Below are 10,603 nucleotides of genomic sequence, written 5' to 3' on the forward strand. Positions count from 1 at the left end.
AGAAACCAGAGCTCCCGTTCTTTCCGCCGGCTCGGCGGGATGAAGGGGCAGCTCCTGCGGGAGCGGACGCGAAGGGGCGGCATTCCCAGGAAAGTGCAGTAGATGGAGCCGGAGAGGCGCGGCAGAGCCCGCGCGTCACCTGAGGATACCTGCGAGACTTCCCCCTCCGCTAAAGCGGGTTAGAAAATGTGCAATTTAGATTTATCAGTTCAGGAGGGAGATTCAGATAAAAACAGTTGAGCTGGTGAGATTATTAAATGCAGAGCCCCGTGCTGAGATGATGCTCACCTCACTACGCGCGCTGCTGAAGGGGAAACAGGGCACGGGCACCCCCTCAGCTGCACCCAGGCGGTCACATGGGAGCAAGGTGATGGAAGGAGAGCGGGAACAGAGACCTTCCTCCACCCAGGATCGTCTTCTGGGAGCTTGTGATGGCACCCTTGGGATGGGAGCGGCGGCAGAAGCAGCAGGAATGGTGCGGGTTTGGGTCAGAGTGGGAAGCACAGATGGGTATTTCCTGCTGTCAGTCCCGGCGTGTATCAGCCCGGTAATGTCACAGAGAGGTGGTATCGTGTATTTAATTTTATCAGGCGGAAGAACTCTGATATATGCTGCGCTCAGTTCGGTGCTCCCGTGCAGATTTACTCGGCGCTTTAGCATGCGTGCTGCCTCGCTGACAGAGATTAAAGGCTCTCCTCAGAGCCCCAGGTATTACGCTCAAACGTATAAATCAGGGCTTAATATATAATATTTGTCCATAAAAATATATCACAGTGGCATTCGTTTGACTATCTGCATATTAAATACCATTACAGAAAAGTCCTGAGCTTATTGAGGATTACTTTTGCTACACCACTAAAGCCTCCTGCCATCCTAAAACAGGTTCCTTTCCTGGCAAAGAGGAAGGGGCAGGTTTCGCTAATACTGTTCACGACCCCAGGCATGCTCCAGCCATGCAGAGCCGTGCCAGAAACACGCTCCCAGGCAGGCCCTGGTCTCTGGCTCGGCTGCACTGGCCAGGCAGGGCAGGGATCACGGTGGAGATGACACCACAAGCCTCTAAAGGAGAAAATTGCATGATGTATCGCCGTTCACGAGCACCCGCCAGAGAGCTGTTTAGAGTGAGATTACAGTCTCAGAGGAGACTCTCATGCCTCTTGGTCACAGGGTTACTAAGATGATGCAGTTGTAACTTGTATGCGGGAGGTAGGAGGGATTTAAGCTATGGCCAGAAAGAAAAGCTGGATCAAACCTCCACAAACCATGCTCAGATTAACCCAGATTCCTGAGTCCCCGGCTTTGAGGGACTTGAAATCAGCCAAATTGCTTCCTTTCCCTTGAACAGAAGACAATGTGAGGGAGATGATAAAGTTTATACTTGGACCACAAGTTTATGAGCAGCATTTTAGAATGAAAGGAAACAAAGCTCCCCAAAATAAGAGTTAGTGCAGTACAGAGGTCTCGATCCTGCTCATGCCAATTCCACATTAGCACAGCTATACAGATTTCTCTGCATTTGCTGCTGACTTACAGAGATGCAAGGGAGAAAAAATAAGACCTAGTTGCAGTCTTTTCCCCTTCATCCTCTTCATATTCAAGCTCTCTCTTTTTTTTTTTTTTCTTCTAAATTCCTATTATTAACACAGGAGAAAAAAAAAAAAAGAAAAAAAAAAAAAGAATCCCTGGGATCCCTGGTGCATCCTTGGAGTGGCTGCAGCCTCATCATGGATGACTAGACAACCGCCACTGTGCCACATAATGAGGAGCACACATGCTGCACCGGGAGATACTAATGAGGGAGCTACAGCCCCCTTAGCCCTCTCCAGTAAATCCGTGTCTGCAAGCCATGTTTTATTTATCAGGCTTATTATGGCAGCACTAAGGAGCTATTTGAAAAGGGCCGCTGCTGTCCTGGGCACTGCACACTGCAGTGCCTGCTCAGACCAGCTTCCAGGGAAGATGGATGAGGCTGGCAAGAGATAGGAGAGAGGGATATGCTATGCACACGCCATGCAAACAATGTGTGGCAGCATTTATCCCAGCAGCTCCTTTAAGGAGGAAGAGGATTCAGCCTGTTTTGACCTAAGAGCACTAGCTAGATGATCCCAGGCCCTGGAAATATACAGTAACTGGCAAACAGATTGAAGCTGTGCATGTAATGATTTCCAGGAAAGCTGAAAAGCAAGGACTTGACAGACCTGGAGAGACCCAGGTGCAAACTGCAGCCAGGCAACTCAGAGGGGCTTTGCAGGAGCTCGGCTGCCCGAGACATCTGCCCACCTGTCCAGCACTGCTCCCTGATCCCATGCCAGCAGAGCTCCTGCTGGATCCCACACTTTTCACTGTGCACTGCTGCTCTGTGCCAGGATATGAGAACACAGAACTCTTGTGCTGCTCCTGGTGTCATGCAGATCTGTGCAGAGGGAAAGGGCATTTACCGTCACCACTGCCTTCTCCAAACATCCTCCTGACCCCTCTGCACATCCTCACAGAGGCTTCTGTGCACTCTGGAGAATCACTCCACTTGCAGAAGATGAACAGAAAGAGGAGTAAAAGGCAGCTAAGTGAAAGATAGGAGAGAGATAAGTAAATCTTAGCAAAACTTACACTGCAGGTCTCAGCAGGGCTCAGACAAATTGGTCTGCATTCCTTTAATATATTAGATTTCTACTTACCCTGTTCATTAGCATGTTAAGCTACAAGGGCTGATTATATGAACCTCATGGAGAGGCATCAATTAAGATGATAAATTTACATACATTCCTTCTGGATGAGAAATGACGGGTTTCCCCACTTCAGTGTTTGGTGCAACTGGACTCGATTTCAGAAAGAGAAAGAAGTGTTAAATGTGTGCATCTGTACTGCTTCCCAAAATGATGGGAGCACTTCACAAGTTTGAGCAAAACTGTATGTCAAATAGGAATAGAAGGAAACAACTCACAGTTTCCAAGGCTGAACTCTAATCTGCCATGTCACGTTGACAACAGATTATGAGAGGAAGTGAAATTCCCAAGAGATGTTGCCCTTACAAGGCTGGCCCAAATGGCGCTCCCAGCCTGAAGAATGCAACACTAAATATTTGCACATATTTATCACTTCTTGCCCGCACAAGATCTCATCTTATTTTGCAAACACTGTGCAGCAGAACAACTTCATAGCCACCAAAGTGTAGCCATTTCTGGTCTGCAGCGTGCCAGTGGCACCTCTTTGGTGCCAGCACGTGTCTTGGGAAAACTGTGAACAAAGACGGTTTGTTATCCTGTTGCCACTGAACAGAGAAATTAGATAGGCCTCGCAAACGGTATGAAAACCCACGCAAGCTGACAGAATCATCTGTCTTTACTTGAAAAACACTGCACAGCTGCTAATGTTGCCAGAGGAGACAGGCCAGTAGCAGCAATGTTCCTACAGCTAACCTTTGTAGCACTAACCTCAGTGCTCCTGGGCTAAAGACTGGTTTACAGCTAAGTCAAACAGTTAATGCCATTAATAGCTCAGTAACAGGAACAGCTAAATAGTAACAGCTATAGCTCATCCGTGATCTTCTTCAGGAAGAAGAAAGAAAGAAGGCTCTTGTCCACAAAGCGCTGAACACCACCAGCCCTCATTCATTTCAGAGAAAATTTAAGGTTTTTAGCTAAAATAGTAACTTTTATATGACTCCTGCTTTCTGGAATAGCGGAACCAAGTTTATTTGAGCAGAAAGGTGTTTTCACCTCACACTGCTGGGCTTGTACATCAGGAGTGCTTCGTTCAGCTGAGGTGCTGGATTAAGACTACTGTTGCATGTTGTCATGTTGGTCTCCTTATCCAGGACTGTGCTGGGCAAAGGTACACATTCACACTTTCTTGGACTGCCAGATAGCAAACTTGCAAACTTCCTCATTTGCTCAGGGCACGATAAGGGGCTCCCAGTTGATTCCCTTTCCAAGGCCTGCACAGCCACGATAACCAGATCATCCTGAAGAGGACACATTTCAAACAAATGCCACTTGCATATAAAAGTTTTTGCCTCAAATGGGATCACCTTTTCCTCAAGAGAAGTGGAAAAAGTGCCATTTCTTTTTCTCTCGTGTACAGCAATGTCAATTACATGCCACTGGAGTGAGGAATTTATGTTCCTTTATTTTGTTTGAACCAAAGAGGAATTAAACCTACTCAGGCTTGTGTTCATGATGCACATTATATGTACTGGGGACATTTATGTTGCCTATCAAAATCAATCAGAACATGAGGAAGGTAAAAAAATAAAAAGAAGCCAATTCCTTTATGCTGCTAAGTTTGACTTGAACATGTTTTGAATCAGCCTAATGGGTGAGGCACACGCCTCCCTAAAATAAGGAAACATTTACAGCTAGGCTGGAAGCCGAATGTGTGGCTATACCTTTTGGGGAAAAAAGGAGATGGGTGTGGGTGAAAATTATTTCATGCACAGGCCCTAATTCATATAATACCATCACACTGAAGACAGAGGTACTTCCCCCCTTTGCAGCTCCAAGCTGGGTTGCTTTTGCCAACTCTTCCTCCTCCCCAGCCAGTGTGTTGTAACCTCAGGTAAAGACTTCAGTTTTAGTTTGTTCAAATGTCTAATTGTTTTAATTTGGAAAGTTGGACAATAAACCAATTCCCCTTGTTTCTAAAGATTTATTGCTTTTTCCAATTTATTGAACGTTCAATGCAGGCTGTATTTCAATTAAAGGCAGCAAAACTGTTAATGGTCTATTAACGACACATTGCATCTATATAAAGACGCAAATATAAGTCGTGGCCAATTTTCTGGCCCGGTGAGATAATTTCTTCTTTTTCCCCGTGGTGAATTATCTGCAAACAACTCATAATTTTTTACCAGCCCGTATCTCTGGCTCCTGCTTAACTGCAGGTAGGTATCTGCAGCGCACGAGCTGTCCGCGGTCCCATCCCTCACACACGTTTGTCACGCAGGGAAGCGGCCTCCCGCCTTCGGGCCGGGCCTGCGGCAGCCGGGGGCTGCAGAGGCTGTGGGGAGCAGGTCGGGCAGGCGCTGGGGTTGGCTGCCAGGCCGGTCTCAGGGATAACCCGGGATATCCGTACGTGGCCTCCCCGGCGGGGGGAGGCGGCCCGGCACGAGGACGCGCAGCCGCTCCTCCCGCGCGGCCCCGGCGCGCCGGGCGATGCTCGAGCCGTTGCCACGGCAACCGCCCCCCCAATCCCGCGCAGCTCGGCCCCACGTGACCCGCGGCGGCGCTCGTGGCCAACCCGCCTGTTACCAAGGCGGGGGCGTGGGGGGGGGCGCTGTTGTTTTCCATTGGCTGCCGCCGCGGCTCGCTGATTGGCGGGGGGCGGACGGCCGGCGCGCCGATTGGCTGGGCCCGGAGGTGAGGCTGTGGGGTGATGCCCGCCGCCCGGCGCAGCGCCGGGACACAGACAAAGAGCTGCCCAAAGGCTGCCCGGAGGCTGCCTGAGCTCCCCCCGCGCCCCCAGGGCTGGCGCGGCGCGGAAGGCGGCGGGGGTGCCGCGGCTCTTGACGCGCTGCTGAGAGGTGGCAACGCGAGCCTGGCGGGGCGCCCACAAACCCGCGCCCTCCCCGCCCGGCCGCCCGCTCCAACTGGCGCTGGGGCACGCGGCGCGCAGGGAGGCGGGGCCGGTGTCACGCTCGCCGCGCGCCCGGCAGCCAATGGGCGGGCCGGGAGAACGCGGGCAGCACGCGGGGCCCGCGTGTCCCCGCGGCACGGGCTGTCAATCACCCGCCAGTCACCCGCCCGGCCCCGCCCCGCCGCGGCTCCCCCGCCCGGCCATGGGGGAGGGCGGGCCCGCGGCGCTGCTGTGTCCCCCTGGCCCGGGCGGCACCGGCGCCGGGGAGCGCGCTGCGGCCGCCGTTGCCTCGTCCCAGGGTTGGGGTGCGAGGGACTAGCCGCACTGGATCGGCTCCCCTGTGACCCCAGCCCCGCAGTTTGTGCCGCCAGCGCCGAGCCCGCGCGACCCGGCGCCCTCGGGATGCCCGCGGTGCGGGCTCTGCTCCCGGCGCCCTCCCCCGGTGGGGGGCGAGAGGCGGAGCCGGTGTGGCCGCCGCCCGCCGCCTTTATCTGGCGTGGGGGCGCGGGGGATGGTACTGGGGAGCACCTTGTTGTAAGATAGGCGCTATAAATACGGTGCCGGGGATGGGAGCGCGGCTACGGGCGGCGGGGAACAGCTCCGGACCACGGTGGGTGCCTTCCCCGCGGCACGGCGGCTGGGGACCGCTTGAATTTTAATTCACCGGTGCGGTGCGGGGCTGCCATCCCCTCGGCCACCCCCTACACCCGGTTCCCGGGAGGAGTTGTGGGGGACTTCTACGTTTTGCCTCGTTGTGTACGGAGGAGAGCGGCGGCAGCGAGCCCCGGCGGCTGCAGCAGGGCAGGCGGAGGAGTGCAGGGTGAGAGAAGGGACGGGGAGAAGGATGAAGAAAGGACACAGGGCTGGGGATAAAGGCGGCGGGGGAGGAGAAGGCGCTGGCGGGAGGGGACGGGAAGGCGGGTTGAGGGAGGGAGGAGGAAAAGAGGGAGGGAGAGCAGCCTCTAACCCCGGCGCCTTCGCCACCGCCTCCCAGCAGGACTCTGATTGCCAGCAGCCGCCGAGCCCAGCCCGCGACGGAGGGCGGCCGGTGCTGCTAGCGCGGAGGAGGAGGAGGAAGAGGTCGCCGCCGGAGGAGCCCCGCGGTCCGGTCCGGTCCCTGCCGCGTCGCTGAGCACACCTGCCCGGCCGCCAGCATGATGCAGATCTGCGACTCGTACAGCCAGAAGTACTCCCTCTTCAACGCCATGAACCGCTTCATCGGCGCCGTCAACAACATGGACCAGACGGTGATGGTGCCGAGCCTGCTGCGCGACGTGCCGCTGCTGCTGGAGGAGCTGGACGCGGCGGGCGCCGTGTGCCCGCCCCGGGATGCTGCCCTGCCGCCCGGCGACCCCGGCGCCTACTTCTCCCGCAGGGACATGTACAGCCACTACATGCTGCTTAAGTCCATCCGCAACGACATCGAGTGGGGCGTGGTGCAGCCGCCGGCGGGCGAGGAGGCCGCCCGCAAGAAGGACAAGCTGGGCGGCGGGCCCGCCGAGGAGGGCGAGGGGGAGGAGGACCTGGAGCAGCAGTTCCACTACCACCTCAGCGGACTCCACTCGGTCCTTTCCAAGCTCACCCGCAAGGCCAACGTCCTCACCAACAGATACAAGCAGGAGATCGGCGTCAGCAGCTGGGGGCACTGAGCGCCGGGGGGGAGCAGGGGAAGGGGCTCCGACCCGGCGGGAGCGGCGCGTCCCCGCCCGGCGCTGCCGCTGCTGCGGTGGCCGAGGGCGGGCAGCGCCCCGGGCCGGGGCTTCCGTGCGCGCTCCCAGGACTGCAGCAGGTTTTCTACCAACGCACAAGCGAGAGAAAGAGATGTAAATTAATCAATACTAGTTTATTAATTATTTTGACACCCCCTCCCCTCCGTGGTTTTTTTTTTCGTTGTACGGTCCGGGGCGAGCAGTCGCTGGTGCCCGACCCAGCGGGGAGGCTGAACCCGTGCGTGTACGAGGTGGTGGCATTGCTGGCTGATAAGGAGGCTCTGCTCAAGCCGATGAACATAACGAAACTGGCACAAAATTGCTTCTGTTACCCCGGAGGGAACCCAGTGAGCTAAGGAGCATCCCTCTGTTGTGGGGGAGATGACGGGGTTCCATGGTTGTACATGTACTGGAGTTTATTTAAAACTTTTTTACTCAGATGTAGAGTATATTCTAAAATAAATGCAAATGTATTAACTAAGAGTGACCTAAACTTTTGGTATGATTTATCTTTCTCTAATTAAATGATATTTTTAACATCTGGAATTCTTCTGTTTTTCTTCTGTGTTACATCAAGAGTTGCCTTACTAGATACAGAAATCTGTAAATGCAAGAGAGAGGGTTTTGTGGCTTTGGTTTGTTTGGTTTTTTTCCCATCAAAGCAATTAAGCAGTGATGATAACTTGGCATATCTAAAATGTTTGAATGACCATATTAAACTTAACCATACATGGCCTGAGTTTTGGTAAGCTGTTCCCAGCTGCACGGTGAGGTTCCTCTGCGTGAGTGTTGGCTTGAAGGTCAGTGTCTCTTTAACAAAATCTGAGAAGATCGAGTCATGGTTACTCTGCAGGCAGCGATTCATGGAAGTTGGAGCAAAGCCTAGGAATGACTCTTGCTTTTTTCGGGAAGTATCCTAATGTACTGTGGGGAGCTCTTTTCTCTTCCTCCGAATAGGTCTGGCAGACTTGCCTCTCCAATCTCTTACATTTCTTTCCTCTAATCCTCCTTGGATACCAGGAATTAATTGTTTTTATGTTATCCAGATTGTATTGATTTCTTTCTACTTTTTTTTTCATTTCATGAAGTGAAGTACTTCAGAATTGGATATCTATATTGTGTTCTAATATTAAGTTCTGATATTAAAGTGCACTTGCTGGTTGTGATACAATATATAACAGGTTAAATGTTTAATAAATATGTAAGTCCTTACATTATTTAAGTTTTCTTCTCAGGCACTGAAATGCGAAGTTTGTAGTCATCTTATTCTGAGATTTCACTTTCTATTACTGTCATCAAATTTAGGGTTTAATTGGTGGTGTTGGTTTGGGATTTTTTTCTTCTGAAAAATAGATTTTTTTCTCTCTACTTCAAGGCTATTTTTTGTTTAAATTCAGATATTCCTTAGCACCTTTTTTTTCAGCCCAGCTGTTAGGACATTGTAGTAAAGCATGAGCACTCCAGACATGGTACTAGTTGGCAGATGTTTGTGTAAGTTGAAACAATCTAAATCTATGTTTAAAAATATATTTTTGGAAGGTTTTTCCCTTTTGGGGTAAAGAAGAACATTGTATGGCTGGATAATTTTTAGTTTGGCGATGCTTGTTCTTTTGGTAATGTTTTTAACTCCTCTTCCCCTCCCCTCTTGGGAAGATGCCAGGAAAAAGTCAGGAACAAGGAGAGGGATTACCCTGGTTTCCTAACATGTCAGCTTGCCAGTCTTTCCCCGGTCGAACTAATGCAATGCAAAAGATGCAGTGCCCTGTGCTGGATGGTGAAGTTTTTTGTTCTGAAGACAAGGGTGAGAGGGAGAACTTGTTCTGCTGTGTGGCTCCCTTCTGGCCCTGTGCACCTTCAGCTGTAAACCACATTACAGCCTCTGCTGGGGAGCGCCGGCGAAACCTCAGACAAAAGCAGCCTGTGCAGTTTCACCCTTTTGATCTCCCGGTAACTTCTCCTGCTAGGGGTTTAGACAATATAGTTTAAACGTTGCACAAGAGACGATGTGATGCTGATTTAGACTATGAGTAACGTCAGAAAAATGTTACCTTAGTGCAGCACAGCCATGAGCATGGCATCCATTCCCTTTGCATTCCAAAAAAAAAAAAGGCACAAGAGAAGTTTTGGTGGAAGAGGAGCTGAGATCCAGTGCTATGGGGCAGCAAGGGTGGCATTTCCGCAGAGGTAAAGCTTTGGGTATCAGGAGGAGGAGGAGGATTCTTTGACTCAAGGGTTTGCCCTGCCTCTCTCTGTGACTAAGCTGCAGTTGCTGAACTGCACGTGGCTCCCATGCGGGGGCCCAGGCGCTGGGCTGGCAGCAGCCCTGATAATCCCAACTCAGCCATGCAAAACCCCAGAGTCACGGCAGCTGAGGAGACTCCTGCCACCTCTCCCACCTGGGAGCTGCTTTAGAATTTCCCCTTCTCAAGGTCGTGGGAGAGGATTGAGGCTCTTGGAAAGAAAATGTTCTCTTTGTGCAGGGGAAAGACAACAACAGATAAAACCAGGGATGCATTTCTCATGCAGAGGACAAGGGATGGGATTTTGCTGCTTTGCTGTAAAACAACTTTGCCTAAAAGGTGGGGTGGTCAGGCAATTACATAAATGCTGACTCTTGGTGTTGCAGTAAGCAAAGATAAGATTGCAGAGTCTTAATGCAGATTTTGTATGTTAGATGCTGAACTGGGAAAAATTTCCGTCAGCTGCACTGTATAAAACAGTTAGGTTTATTATTAAGGAGTTGTGTTTCCTTTTGAAGGACTGGATCACTTTAAGCCTCACAATTGTATACAGAGTTCAGCAAACCTTTAGGCTGCTCTAGTAAAGTTATTCGGGTACTTGTGTTAGTTTACATCAGACATCAGTCTAATGTAAAAAGTATCTTTATGATCTCAAATACATTGGGAAGTGACTTAATTTCTTAGCCACACACAGGCAAAAAAACCAACTTGCCAAACTACCCCAGCCATGTTCAAAACAGGAGATAGGCACTGTGAGAAGCAGTTGTCATTTTTAGCTCACTTAAGTGAAATAGACTCCACAGAGAGTAAGGCAGACATTAGAAGAGCAGTAACTAATGAGATTCAGAACTGTTTGCACTAACAAATTGATTACAACAGAATTTATCTTACAGCCAAGGAGCCTCAAGGACATTGCTCATGGCATGCATCAGTTAATATATAAAAGTGCACACTATCTGTCATTACAGTTCGTGAGTCAACTCCTGGTTTTGTGTATGCGAAAGGAGGACAAATGAGGGAAAAGCCATGCTTTTCTCTCTCTTTCTCTCCATAAAAATAAAGGCATTGGGGATGGGTGTGAGT

General features: G+C 51.3%; 1 protein-coding gene across 4 annotated transcripts; it reads left to right on the forward strand.

Moving 5' to 3' along the window:
- Nucleotides 1-6,058: 6,058 nt before the first annotated feature.
- Nucleotides 6,059-7,819, forward strand: MID1IP1 (MID1 interacting protein 1). Of its 4 annotated transcripts, none has more exons than XM_066177020.1 (2): nt 6,059-6,391; nt 6,566-7,819. In XM_066177020.1, the coding sequence occupies exon 2, from the start codon at nt 6,726-6,728 to the stop codon at nt 7,218-7,220; it is 495 nt and encodes a 164-aa protein (XP_066033117.1). In that variant the 5' UTR covers nt 6,059-6,391; nt 6,566-6,725; the 3' UTR covers nt 7,221-7,819. The 4 variants fall into 4 exon arrangements, with proteins under 4 accessions (XP_066033117.1, XP_066033116.1, XP_066033120.1 ...); XM_066177019.1 differs by having other exon boundaries at nt 6,569-7,819; XM_066177023.1 differs by having other exon boundaries at nt 6,059-6,181.
- The last annotated feature ends 2,784 nt before the right edge of the window (nt 7,820-10,603 follow it).

Source organism: Chamaea fasciata, unplaced genomic scaffold, assembly GCF_029207755.1.
Source record: "Chamaea fasciata isolate MVZ Bird 193981 ecotype frontalis unplaced genomic scaffold, bChaFas1.0.hap1 SCAF_2, whole genome shotgun sequence".
NCBI lineage: Eukaryota > Metazoa > Chordata > Aves > Passeriformes > Sylviidae > Chamaea > Chamaea fasciata.

What these genes read in the sequence shown, in the direction of transcription:
- MID1IP1 (XM_066177020.1), top strand. Translation starts at nt 6,726, where the DNA reads ATGATGCAGATCTGCGACTCGTACAGCCAGAAGTACTCCCTCTTCAAC.